The sequence below is a fragment of the Capricornis sumatraensis genome, chromosome 7 (genome assembly GCF_032405125.1).
Source record: "Capricornis sumatraensis isolate serow.1 chromosome 7, serow.2, whole genome shotgun sequence".
NCBI classification, from domain to species: domain Eukaryota; kingdom Metazoa; phylum Chordata; class Mammalia; order Artiodactyla; family Bovidae; genus Capricornis; species Capricornis sumatraensis.
This window is the reverse complement of record NC_091075.1, coordinates 61022373-61036858: the sequence shown is the minus strand read 5'-3', so window position 1 is coordinate 61036858 and position 14486 is coordinate 61022373. Positions and strand designations below refer to the sequence as shown.

General features: G+C 37.7%; 1 protein-coding gene across 3 annotated transcripts in view; it reads left to right on the top strand.

Moving 5' to 3' along the window:
* Positions 1–14486, top strand: part of UGDH (UDP-glucose 6-dehydrogenase) — a 34348-nt gene that overhangs the window by 17734 nt on the left and 2128 nt on the right. For all 3 annotated transcript variants that reach the window (XM_068974905.1, XM_068974904.1, XM_068974906.1), the window contains exons 3-11: positions 2685–2786; positions 5881–6081; positions 6190–6387; positions 7094–7241; positions 9379–9473; positions 11279–11409; positions 11632–11765; positions 12234–12325; positions 12440–12550. In XM_068974905.1, coding sequence (XP_068831006.1) covers positions 2685–2786; positions 5881–6081; positions 6190–6387; positions 7094–7241; positions 9379–9473; positions 11279–11409; positions 11632–11765; positions 12234–12325; positions 12440–12550 — 1212 coding nt within the window. The remainder of the gene's footprint in view (positions 1–2684; positions 2787–5880; positions 6082–6189; positions 6388–7093; positions 7242–9378; positions 9474–11278; positions 11410–11631; positions 11766–12233; positions 12326–12439; positions 12551–14486) is intronic.

The following is a 14486-nucleotide window of genomic DNA, read 5'->3' as shown; positions in this document are numbered from 1 at the left end:
GGTTCAGTCCTTGGTTGGAGAACTAAGATTCCACATGCCACAAGGCATGGCCAAAAAGAAAAAAAAAGAATTCAAGTCTGAAGAGGTAAAGTTAAGATTGTCCAGGTATTAAAAAAAATATTATGCAGGCAGCAGTAAAATCAGAGTAGGTTAGCTCTCTCAGGAAGGACCTATAGTGAGAATAGAGCATGAGTCAAGGGCAGAACCCTGGAAAATACCAATGTTTGATGGTGGGTGGAGGAAGAAATGCCTTAGGGAAGCTATGAAGAATAGAGAAGGTGAACTAAAACCCAGAAGAGTTTTAGTGGTGCAAACTCCATAAAGCATATGTCTTGATTATGAGTGACTAACACAGGGGCCAGTACTCAGTCACTACTTGACAAGTATTTGCAGAGTGAGTAAGCTGTCAATTATGACAGATACAGCAGGAATGAGAGATGAGACATATTCTTGAAATTCAATGTTATGGAGGCCATTGCAGGTTTTACAAGAACAATTACAAGTGGTAGGAGATTGGAGAAGTAAGAGTGTAGAAAAGGAATGACTCTTAAAAAGTTTAGTAAGGAAATAAAGGTGGTGGTCACTGGAGAGGGACATGGGGTAAAGACGATTTTTTTTTAATTTATATTTTTTTCCTATGGTTGATAAAGAATCAAGCATGTTAATAAACTAAGGTAGACAAATCACATAGAGAAGGAAAGGTCAAAATTATAAGAAGAAAGAAGCTAACTGATGGAATTAAAGTCTAGAAAAATAGCAAAGATGATGAGGTCAAAAGCACAAGAAAAGGAATTGGCCTTGAAAGTCCCCTTCTCAGAAATTGGAAGGAAGTAAACAAGGATGGGGCTTCTCAGGTGTTTCAGTGGTAAAGAATCCACCTGCCAGTTCAAGAGACTAGGGTTTGATCTCTGGGTTGGGAAGATGTCCTGGAAGAGGAAATGGCAACCCACTCCAATATGCTTGCCAGCAAAATCCCGTGGACCGAAGAGCCTGGCAGACTACAGTCAATGGGGTCAGACAGGACTGAGCACACAGGCATGCAAATAAGAATGGAGAAAGGTACTGTTTTGTTGGTGGGAACAGGAAATAAAAGTGACTGGAACATTGGTCAATCTCAGTTGTTGGAACGTGGGAGGTACAATCCTCTGAAGAACCTGTAGTGTAGGTTGGAGCAGTAATCTCAGAATGAGAGGACAAGTAAAAATATTACCAAGCTACATTGAAAAACTCAGCTAAGTGTATTTAGGGTTCACAGAGTTGTGCTCATTGTGATTTTTTTCCCTGGTGGTCCAGTGGTTAATGTTATAAGTTTATATTTTATGGGTCAAAACTATATTAATAAAATTAGGCATTTTTGCTGTCTAAGAAGGAAATAGTAATGACCATCAGATGAAACTTGGTAATAAGGTATTCATGTTTTTACTCAGAGAACAGAATAGTAGATTCTGTTAATATTTAACAATGAAAACTTTTTGTGTTACCATATTTATTAAATAGTTATTACTTTAATGTTAATTTTGTTCACTTAAAAAAGCCAATTAATAACTACTTCTAAAAAAACCAAACTGGATAATTTGCTTTGCTTTTTCTGAATAAAACAAAAGCTAATTTTAACCTGTGAAAGGATCTGAGTTCTTCCATTAAAAAGTACCATATAAATTTGAAATACTAATTATGATAATTACATAATGAACCTAATAAGAGGTAGAACCTATATTATAAACTGCTTCTGCATTTGTTTTGGATATCTACAAACATCCCATTGATTTTAATGGAATAATGTAGCTGTTCATGTTGAAGTCTTATTAAGACTTATCATAAATTATGCATTGCTCTGAGTTTAGGTTACTTTAATTTAAATACCGGAAGATTATATATAGGATTGAATTAAATCTCTGTAAAATAACCCTTTACTCTAATTTTCTAGAACCTAGTCAAAATAAGGAAACAGTTGCTATAACTGGTGACACCAGGGACTTCCCTGGCTATCCAAGGGTTAGGACTCCACACTTCCGCTGCAGGGGGCAAGGGCTTGATCCTGGTCAGGAAACTAAGATCCTGCATGCCATTCGGACAAAAAAAGAGAAATTTCTTGAACTGAATAAAAATGAAAATATAACATATTAACTTAAAAAATTATATGGGAAAGTAACAATTTTTTTGATAGACATGTTCCTTATAATAGGACTTAGAAAAGTTATAAATTTACGCATGTGTAAATATTTATCAACTATTTCACAACTAGTCTGAATGGTCTGTGTTCTACGACCTGGATTCATGGGAGTAAACCTGCATTCATAATGACGATGCAAAATCAAATGTGTGCTTGAAATCACAAAAGACTTTGACTTTCCTGATCATTATGTGATACTTGGTGTTAACTGCTAACTCTTATGAAATAGTCTGGAACATGGTCAACAATGAAATGCATTAAGTTGATCTGCTGCTTTAATTGTTCAAGTTCAGTTTTGCTTTTTTTTTTTTTTATGTAACATAATGTGCATTAGATGGCCTTTGGTACCAGTTTGATCTTTGAGTTTTCTACAGAGGTGTTATTTGAGAGCAAATCTAGACCTTTAAATTACAACATGACCTTTCCCTGAATGAATGCAATTCTATACTACTGGGTTATCTCATCTGACTGGTAAAATTTATGTGCAACTTCGTTTCTTTTCTCTTTTTAGCCAGGACTAAAAGAAGTGGTAGAGTCCTGTCGAGGAAAAAATTTATTTTTTTCTACCAATATTGATGATGCCATTAAGGAAGCTGATCTTGTGTTTATTTCTGTAAGTATTTTCCTTTGCTGTGTGAGTTAATGTATTCTTGTCTGTATAGAAGTTTCATTGTAGTTTAATAATAAATCCAGTGGCATTAAGCCATAGCATTACTTAGTATAAAGTTGTCCAGTTGAATTTTGATGCTTACTAATTTTATCCAACAGTTCACCAAACTCTATGATCATCTGATCATTTCAGATCATTGAATAAATAAGTTCAGAGAAAGTTCTAGTCTGAGATCTAGAATTAGGAAGTATTGATAACTTGTGAGCACACATGAGCACATAGGGTGATAGTATATGTATTTCGTTGTTTCTTGGTTCCCCTGCTTGGTGTAGGTACGGTAAAAAGAATCAGGTAAAGTTTGCTGCAACTGTACAACCATCTCCTATCTAGATGAATTTATATTCCAAAAATCATTTTAAATTAATTATTTAGAACTTGGCATATCTTGATTAGGTTGTTAGGCTAGTCCATAAATAACTTCAGTTCATAATAGAACTTAACTGTTGTACCTTTGTAATTAAAAAAAGTAGAATCAGTGCTTGGGAATACACTCTGGTAATCCAATATGTGAACCAAGGTAGCTTTTTTTCTTGCTGTTTTGGTGACTCAAATATTCTGTGTGTGATGGTATAGTTATCACCAGGTGGTAGCTGAGCTAGGGTGTTATATGACTTAAGACCTTTATAGCCTTATGGAGTAAGAGGAAAGCCAGTGGTGTGAGCTTGGACTGGGTTCCATGAGATAAAGAAAACACCAGGGGCGTCCATAGAGTAGAGATGATGTTGAATTGATTATGTGTATCAAGGCAAAAGCAGTACTGTGAAGAAATATGAACTCCAGGAGAAAGAGTAATGAAACCCTTGGTGAAACTGTGCTATGAATTCAGTCTTTAAAAATTACTTCAGAGGAACTGGTGCCAGTTTTGTGACTCACCTATCCTTTGTCTGCTCAAGCTTGTAGAAGGTTAGGGTAGAGGCATAGAAAAGGAGAAATTATTTGGGAGTATCTAGATGCTTGGAGAAAATCAAGAAGTTACCTTAGTCCCAACATTTGGATAACCACAACCTAGAATGGGAATAGGGTACTTTTCTGTAAGAAAAAGAAATATTTTTTTTAAAGAATCTATTCTTAAGGCAATAGAGTTTACCTTAGTGTGTTCTGGCAAAGACAGCTGATTATACACTGCCTGAGTTCCCTTGACTCCCTTGAATCTTTCCAAGCTATTGCTTTGTGTGCCTGTTATTTTTTTGTGGTATGACTCCTACCTAGCTTCCATTTTTCTCTGCATCAGTTTTTTTTTTCAAATTGTGCTTGTTGTATACTTTTCATCATGCAAAATAGCAAACTTATGCAAAAGATGGACCAACGATATAATGAACCCCTACGTAAACATTCTCCATTGTCAACAGTCATCATGGTCATTCGTGTTTTTTGTCTTTATAATTTTTTTGGCTGCTCCTCGGGGTATGTGGGATCTTAGTTCCCCCAACCAAGGATCAAACCCACACCCCCTGCAGTGGAAGAATGGAGTCTTGACCACTGGACCACCAGGGAAGTCCCCAATCTTCTTTTATACTTCTCTCCCATCCTAGATTACCCAAATTATTTTTAGGCGAATTCCAGGTAGGAATAGTTTTATGCTATGGAATCAGTTTTCAGTTGTTATCTTTAGAGCTCCTTTACCTGGGGAAACCATCTGATCATCCCACATCTCCAGCATGGCTCACATTGTCTTATCAGTCGTTTTCGCCCTTCTGTGCACCACGGCACCCTGACTTCCATACCTAAGTCTTTTCCTAGGTTGTTCCATGCATATAAACAAAATTTCCTCATGCTTTTCACACCTCATCTAAATCTTCATGTTTTGATTTATTTTGGTTTCATTCTTTTATTTGGTCTCCCATTAAGTCATAAGCTTGTCAAGAGAAGAAAATTGGTGCTACATACTGGTTCAAAAATTATTCCTATATAGAAGTTTGGACTTCTCAGAGTATTTTCACTTTTATGTGAATGTTTTGAAACTCATGAGTTAGATTTTAGAGAATGTGTTATTCTCATTTTCCAGTGAGGTCATTGAGACAAAGGCAGCCATACTTCCCCACGGTTACATGATACAGCTACGCCAAAACTAAATGCCTGGACTCTGAACTCATGGTTTCTTTTTCTTTCTGTATGATAGTCTTTGTCTGCATAGTATTCTGTATCCTGGAGGTGCTAGATAATTTCTAGTTCTAAATAGCCAAGAAAGCATTTGTGAATGACACTGCAGACATTTATAAAAACTTATTGATATAGGTCTATAAAAAAAGGAGAGTACAAGGAGTTTTAAGTTTAGTTTTAAAGACTAGGATAATATGTGTACATATAATCAGGAGAAGAAGTAAGAGAGAACTTACATTTCATTTCAGTCCATGAACTCCTTTTGGAGTCTCCTTCATCTTTATATCTCCAGTCTTAGCTTAGTGAAGTGAAAGTGAAAGTCACTCAGTTGTGTCCGACTCTTTGTGACCCCATGAACTATACAGTTCATGGAATTCTCCAGGCTAGAATACTGGAGTGGGTATCCTTTCCCTTCTCCGGGGGATCTTCCCAACCCAAGGATTGAACCCAGGTCTCCCATATTGCAAGAGGATTCTTTACCAGCTGAGCCGCAAGAGAAGCCCAAGAATACTGGGGTGGGCAGCCTATCCCTTCTGTAGTGGATCTTCCTGACCCAGGAATCAAACTGGGGTCTCCTGCATTGCAGGTGGATTCTTTACCAACTGAGCTATGAGGGAAGCCCAGATGAGCTATGTGGGAAGCCTAGTCTTAGCTTAGACCCTGCCTATCCTGCTATCCTGACTCTGACACATATATAGTAGCTTCTCAATAGAAATGTAGAAATGTAATGAGTGAGTTCTCCAGGTACTTCAAGCTGTTCCCTAAGGTATTATATTTATAAAATGTATTATTTCCATGGAATTAATAGAGGGTGAAACCAAGCCTACTGATGCTGTTAACTTCCCACTTGACTAGTCAGTTGATGGTCCAGGGTATATCCTGATATAAGTGAACATTTCACAGATACTTTGTTCTTAATTCCGTATACTTTCATCAGGTGAACACACCAACCAAAACCTATGGAATGGGAAAAGGCCGTGCAGCAGATCTGAAGTATATTGAAGCTTGTGCTAGACGCATTGTGCAAAACTCACACGGGTACAAAATTGTGACTGAGAAAAGCACAGTCCCAGTGCGGGCAGCAGAAAGTATTCGTCGAATATTTGATGCAAACACAAAACCCAACTTGAATTTACAGGTATGAAAAAGGAAGCATTAGAATCTGGCCTTCTCATGTAAATATCAGTGCTTTGAGTTTTCCATAATTAATTCTAGCTTAAAACTTTCCTTTGCATTGGGATTTTAGGTGCTGTCCAACCCTGAGTTCTTGGCAGAAGGAACAGCCATTAAGGACCTGAAGAACCCAGACAGAGTACTGATTGGAGGGGATGAAACCCCAGAAGGCCAGAGAGCTGTGCAAGCACTGTGTGCTGTGTATGAGCACTGGGTTCCCAGAGAAAAGATCCTCACCACTAATACTTGGTCTTCAGAACTTTCCAAACTGGTTAGTATGTAACACTCAACTCTCTATTAAATTTAAGCCAAGGACTTATTTCTCTTAACGCTGATAAGCTACCTAGGTACTTTTTTAATAAAAGATATGCTTATGAAGATAATGTTCTTATATATTATGAAATAATTTCATAAGGGGATCAAGTATTTGGGTTTGAAATATTTTAGAGTATGTAAAAGAAAATAGAGTGTACTAAAATACTAATTTTAAAAATCACTCATTTCCTTCTTTTTACTTTCTCTGTTTTAAATCTTCACCTTTATTCATTTATTTTTTTAATATTTATTTATTTGGCCGAACTGGGTCTCAGTTGCAGCATGTGGGATCTTAGCTGTGTCATGTGGGATCTAGTTCCCTGACCAGGGATTGTACCCAGGCCCCCTGCATTGGGAGCAAAGAGTCTTAGCCGCTAGACTACCAGAGAAGTCCCTTTTGAAGCATGGCGTGCTGTGATTCATGGGGTCGCAAAGAGTTGGACACGACTGAGCGACTGAACTGAACTGAACTGAACTGAATCACCTTTCTTCTCTAAATTAAAACATTTTTCTGAACCAACCCACCCATTGCCTCTTTAGATTGAACCCATCAGAAACTTTCATATCTCCTTCAGTAATTTGCATCAACTTGAAATATAATGCAGATTATATAAAATGTTTATTTTAGTTCATTGTATTCTTCCTTTTTTTTTTTTTTAAAGACAGCAAATGCTTTTCTGGCCCAGAGAATCAGCAGCATTAACTCTATAAGTGCCCTCTGTGAAGCAACAGGAGCTGATGTAGAAGAGGTGGCCACAGCCATCGGAATGGACCAGAGAATTGGAAGTAAATTTCTGAAAGCCAGTGTTGGTAAGCTGAAAGTTTTCCATGCATCTAGAAAAAGTTAGATCTCTAACTTTAAGGAAGCCTTTGCTTAACACCCTTAAAATGATGATTTCATTATACATGTAGCCTTCAGCTTATCAGGGACTTTCTAAGTGAGACAATAGTTACATATATTGTTTAATAATTAGTGACTGATTAGTATATAAACATGGTTCAGTGTTTCAGAAGAAATATATTAATATTTTGTTAGAACATTTAGGTAGAATAAGTTTAGGAGATCACATCAGAAATCATGTAACACCTTACTGAAGCAATAGGAAAAAATTCCTTATCATTTGCTGTTCCTACTGATCAGTCAGTTCAGTTCAGTCGCTCAGTCGTGTCCGACTCTTTGCGACCCCGTGAATCGCAGCACGCCAGGCCTCCCTGTCCATCACCAACTCCTGGAGTTCACTCAGACTCATGTCCATCGAGGCAGTGATGCCATCCAGCCATCTCATCCTGGGTCGTCCCCTTCTCCTCCTGCCCCCAATCCCTCCCAGCATCAGGGTCTTTTCCAATGAGTCAACTCTTCGCATGAGGTGGCAGATGTGACCTTAGTGAAATATCTTCATTAATTGTGGATTCCATATTTGTGAATTATTTAGCCTACTTGCTAAAATGTATTTGTAACCCAACATCAGTACTCATCTGGTCATTTGCAGATATGAACAGAGCAGCATAAAATTTGAGTCACCCAACACATACATTCCCAGTTGAAGTTGAATAAGGCAGTACTCTTACCTTCTTGTTTTAGCTCACATACTGCAAATGTCTGCTGTTTTTGTGGTCTGTTTAGTACCATATTTTTTGCATTTTGGTGCTTTTTCCCCTCTGTGATTTCACTGTTTATAATGGCTCTCAAGAATATTGCTGAAATTTTTTCTGGTGTTCTAAAGTGTCAGCAAATTATGATGTGCTTTACAGAGAAAATACATGTGGTTTGATAAGCTTCACTTCAGTGCTATTGGCTTTGAGTTCATTGTTAATGAAGGTCAACAATATTTTTAAATAAGGTGTCTCTAAATATAAGCACACATAAAACAAGATTATGTTGATCAGTTGACAAAAAACATTACCAGAAGCTCCCAGGAACCTAATGCTGTATTTTACCTACAAGCAGCACTTCAGTATTTGCTAATTCAGTGTTTATGGTGAATTTATAGGATATAACTACTGAGTTTAATGAGAACTGTGTATATTTTTGGATTTAAATTAATAAAGTTGATGTAAAGGTAAAAAGAGTCTTTTACAGATTGGGCCATAGGCAGCACTTCCTATGTTTCTGGGGCTTTATGCCATTTTTCAGTACTGATTTCCTGGCCTTTTCTGTCTTTCTGATATTTACTTCTAGTGACCATTTAATAAAAATAGCTACTGTTTCCTGAAGGCATATTATGCAACAAGTTCTGAAACAGGTGTTTATATATCTTAATTTATAACCTGTTATATAAAAGTGTTGCTGATTAAGGATTGGGGGAATTTTCATAAGTTATTCAGTCATACAACTAGTGAGTGCCTAGGTGTGTCTGACTTCAAAGCTCATGCCAACCCTCACTGTATACTGCATTGCACTCAAACAGCGGTGGGCGAACTATAGTCCTCAGGCCAAATCTGGCCCACAGCTTTGTTTTGTAAATAAAGTTTTAATGGAAAATAGCTATGCCCATTTGATTACATATTGTCTATGACTGCTTTTGAGCAACAAAGGCAGAATTGAATAGTTGTGCCAGAGACTACATGACCTACAAAGTCTAAAATATTTTTCACTCGGAATGTTAAAGTTTGCCAGCTCTGTGTTAGAGTGAGAGATGTGGAGCAGTTATACCAGCTAATGATGGAAAAAATAGAAATGTAGCCACAATAAAACTTGTTAGAAAATTATTTTAAATTATTTGTAATTATTTAAAATTATTTATAACTATTAGGAAATTATTTATAGTTGATTAGTTTCTTGCAAATTTCACATAATTTATAAACTCATTAATTTTCCCCCATTCAAATTTTATTATTAAAAATCCTAGCATAGGCCTTCTGATTAGTATGACACAGAAATTTGTAACATGATTTAGTTGTGTGATTCCAAATGAAAATATTGTCATTTTTTTTTTTCTTTCTTCAGGTTTTGGTGGGAGTTGCTTTCAAAAGGATGTTCTGAATTTGGTTTATCTCTGTGAGGCTCTAAATTTGCCTGAAGTAGCTCGTTATTGGCAGCAGGTATTTATAGTCAACAGGTTATGATTAACTTCCAATAAAACATGTCATCTTTTTCTGTCAAATGTTTTTGAGAGTATTAATTTTTTCTAGGAACTCAATTATTATTATATTCAATTTGTTCATTTTAGGTTTATTTATTGAGATTCTGTGTTTATAATTTGTCTGTTTTGGTAATCAGCTATGATGAAAGTTTATGATAAACAAGTATTCCTTTTAATTTTAATAACAAAATTTGCTCCCTGTATAAAGCAAGAGCTTTTAATTGTAGTTCTTCATCTTGAAAGGCATAATAGAGAAGTAAAGAAGAACCTCTGTTGTTATGCTTGCAAATGGTTTGCATGTGTTGATATTTGTTTTGTCCCTTTGAGATTCACAGAGCTAAAATTGGAGACCCTACTCAACTGGAAATAGAGTTAACATTTATTGAGTGCTTACTCTGTGCCAGGCACTCTTTAAAGTACTTTATATGTAGTATCTTAGTTCTCAGCATTAATATTATCCCAGAAGGAAATGGCAAGCCACTCCAGTGTTCTTGCCTGGAGAATCCCAGGCACGGAGGAGCCTGGTGGGCTGCCGTCTATGGGGTCTCACAGAGTCGGACACGACTGAAGCAACTTAGCAGCAGCAACAGCATTTATAGATGGGGAAGCTGAAGCTTAACAGTGTTAAGTAATTTGCTCAAGATACCAGTCAGTGTATGTATCTTTTCCAAATATTTTTTCCCCAGGTTTAAAAATTTTCAGATTTCAGCAGTGAGTAGGAAAGTAAGGAAATGAGCATTTTTAGGGAAATATACACTTCTAAGTTCCTTTCACTCACTCTAGTGTAACAGCTTTATGTTACTGTCCATTGTGGGGAAAATGCAGATAAAGGCTTCATTTTCCAGGTTCCATGGCAGTCCAGTGGTTAAGATTCCATAGTTCCACTGCAGGGAGCACAGATTTGATCCCTGGTTGGGGAACTAAGATCCCACAATGCCTTGCAGCTATGTGGCAAAAAAATAAAGGCTTGATTTTTCTAAAGCTTTGAGCTCATTTCCCAAGCTTTCAGACTCTGAGATGGCTTCTGGAAGCTTAGAGCCTTAAAAAACAGTCTTTCCTTATATTCCTCTGGTCACAAATATGATGTTTGTTTATTAATTCTTAGGAGAGTAACAGATTAGATGATCAGAGACTTTACTGGTCACAAATATGATGTTTGTTTATAAATTCTTCGGAGAGTAACAGATTGGATGATCAGAGACTTTTACTTGTAACATTTAGTTAAAAATTTCTCCAAGTGTTCATGGTGTTATGGTTCATCTGGAGGCAACTGTAGCTCTGTACGTGGTTTGACTGTTCTCTATCTTCTTTCTACTCACACTCAGTTTTGATGAGGGGTCTGGTTAAGCATATGAGCGAGTACTTTGGAGTTTAGTTGCTTCCTTAGGGTTTGGAGAAGTTTGGTAAGGAGAACACTATTTTCTATGTGCCTTTTTAGGCTGGCCTCATGGCAGACCTCAAATGGGGTTGGAATTTACCTGTGCTCCTCTCCTTTAGATTCATCCCAGTCTGATGCTTGTAAAGTTAAAACCAAATGAAACTTAAACTTTTCAGGGTGGGGAGGAGTGGGAAAGGAAGGGAGTGGGTAAAATTCTTTGTTTTTTTTCTAATCTGTGGATACTAAAGAGGTTGGAAACTTTTGCCTCCTGTTAATTCATAAGGTTTGTATTCATACAAGAGTACTAACCATAAAGGTATATGCAGTGTATACACAGGCTGTACCACTTTTAACTGATCCTTGCATAATTGTGTACGTCCTTTCAGGTTATAGACATGAATGACTACCAGAGAAGGAGGTTTGCTTCTCGGATCATAGACAGTCTGTTTAATACAGTGACGGATAAGAAGATAGCTATTTTGGGGTTTGCTTTCAAAAAGGACACCGGTGATACAAGGTATTAATTCTTTCCTTTTTGAGAATCTTAAATCCTCATCCTGATTTTTTGATGGTAGCTGTATATGTGAAATACATGTATGTGTATAGTATAAAGAGTAAAAAAATGGACGTTCATATCCTCACAAGACATAGAATCTCACCTGTATATTAAATTCCATAGGTATTAAAATATATGCCATTCAGAAGCATAGCAAAGCTGGGTTTTGTTTTTTTCCTTCAGAGAGTCATCTAGTATATATATTAGCAAATATTTGATGGATGAAGGCGCACACCTCCATATATATGATCCAAAAGTACCAAGGGAGCAAATAGTTGTGGATCTTTCTCATCCAGGAGTTTCAAAGGATGACCAAGGTGAGTCAGGCTTTGTCTCCCACGTGTCGTTTTGAGTTTGGGCTCCCAAACTTATTTATTCTCTGGAAACCTTTGGTTGTTCAGTTTTTGTCATTGTTATCATTGCTAGGCCCCTCTTTTCAACCTCACTTCTCTAAAATTAAACTCTCAGACATTGCTTCATCAACTTTGATTTGAAGTAATCCAGTGGATTAGTAATGTAATTACTAATTAGTAATCAAGTAATGAAGTAGATTACTCTAACAATGTTTCCAAGATATTCTTTTAAAAACCCCCAGAGATTATAAGGAGATGCTTCTGGGACAAGACTGGGGACTACTCCAGGCCCCTCACTGTTACCCCCACTCATATTTCAACCAGACCATTCCACTTCTGTCAGACTCTCAATTCCTCCTGCAATCCTAGTGTTAAAATGCATAATCTCAAATCACTCCTTTCTTACTGCAGTTTTTTGTTGGGTTGTTACAGTGGCCCGGCTCGTGACCATTTCCAAAGATCCCTATGAAGCCTGTGATGGTGCCCATGCTGTTGTGATTTGCACTGAGTGGGACATGTTTAAGGTGAAGTGACAGAAGTGAGATTAAGGAAAATTTTAGAGGTGTTCTAATAGCATTTGGGGTGGAGTATGCGTTCCTATATATGCTCTAATTATTTCTCTGGTTCTTTCTTTATAGGAACTGGATTATGAACGCATTCATAAAAAAATGCTGAAACCAGCCTTTATCTTTGATGGACGACGTGTCCTGGATGGGCTCCACAATGAACTACAAACCATTGGCTTCCAGGTAAGCATCATCCTGAACTGGTTTTGTTTCACTTGTTGGGTCATTTGCTTTTTGAAATGGGCTTTGAGTTTCTTCGTTTTCATCTTTTTCATTTATTTTTTGGCTGCGCTGGGCCTTCGTTGTGCTGTGCGGGCTTCTCATTTTGGTGGCTGCTCTTGCTGCAGAGCGCAGGCTCTGGAGCACGTGGGCTTCCATAACTGCAGAACATGGCCTCCGTAGTTGTGGCTCACAGGCTTAGCTGCTCCTCGGCATGTGGGATCTTCCCGGATAAGGGGTGTCCCCTGAACTGGCAGGTGAATCCTTAACCACTGGACCGCCAGGGGAATCCCTGGCTGTGAGTTTTATGATTTTAATATTTTCTCATTTAGCAGTAACATAACTCTGGGAAAACGTCAGTCAGTTCTCTGGGAAGTCTCTGTGGTGTTTGTGAAATACTCTACTCCCTCCTCAAATTCATAACCTAAAGGGCATTCAGTTTGGTCTCTCTTACAAAGTTTATAGGGCCAAGATGTGCCTCACCCTACCTTGTATAAACATCAAGTAAGAAAGTATAGGCATTATTATTTTTTTTTTTTCCTAGAGCCTCCAAAGCTGCTCTGTTACACTGTGCGCGCCACACTGACCCCCTCAGAGGCCAGGTCATTTATTCCTATAGAAATGTGTTAGTACTATAGTTGTCCCATGTTGGTTTAGGATCCTCTGTCTCTGAGTGCCTAGCACTATGCTGGTGCTGTGAGAGGTCTAAATGAAAAGTATGGGAGCTGCAGGGGTGCTGGCCCTCTTTTAACGCAAAGCTTGTCAGTCAGGTATGGAACGTTTGGAGAGCAGACAGAAAGCTGCACAATACATTTTGTGTTGCACCCACTTCAGTTCTACCAGGGGCCTCAAAGGTATTAATAAGAAAGAGCCCCTTTCCATTTCCTCAGCAGACGTGGAGTCTGGGCCCCAAGGGGGAGGTTGGGAGGATAAAGAAATCTGCCAAGAGATTGTTGTCAGCAGAGTCCCAGAGCAGAGCAGAGTGTGGCAGTGTTTCGAGTTGGCTGTGTGCGTCTGCTTAGCACCAGCTGTCTGGGAGAGGTACTGATAAGGCCTCGTTCCCTGTTCGAAATATCTGATCTGTTTCTCTTAACCTGTCGCTGACTTGTTGAAGATCCTTCTTACTTATAATTCAGTGCCCACTCCTCATCCATGAGAGATTAACTTGCATCACAAATCAGATGACATCCTTGTCAGTTCACATTCCATCAAAGACCCTGGGGACTCTTCTATCCAACCCCTCCTTAGTGAGTAATGGGACTGTTTTTCCCAATCATGACTTAACTTAGCAGTGTTATTTTTTAAACATTATTTGCAGGCACAGAAACATTTTCTCTCATTGCTGTTTTACTCATCTAGAGGAGAAATGCAGAGACATATATATATATATATATATATATATATATATATATATATATATATATAAAATGAGTTTGAGCTCTTATAATTAACTATTCCTAGTAAGGGTTAAAAAAACTATTAGACTGGAATTGCTAAATGAAGATAATTTATAAGCCATTAAATAAGACAACTGATTAATACAAAGCAGAGGGACCTCCTTGGTGGTCCAGTGACTAAGACTCCACACTCCCAATGCAGGTGGCCTCTTTTCAATTCCTGATCAGGGAACTAGATCCCACATGCCTCAACAAAGAGTTCACATGCCACAGTCAAAGATCCTGTATGTAGCAATGAAGATCGATCTTGCGTGCTGCCACTAAGACCTGGCCAAATAAATAAGCAGAAGCCCTTTGTGGTATGAGTCAGCATTAAGTATTAATTTTTAATTAAAAATGTCCTTTTTAATTAAAAATACATTTCTGAAAATTAGTATATTTCTCTCTGCTGTAGAGAGGAGATAAAATATTATTAAAGAAACAGTATCTGTAAAGATAATATT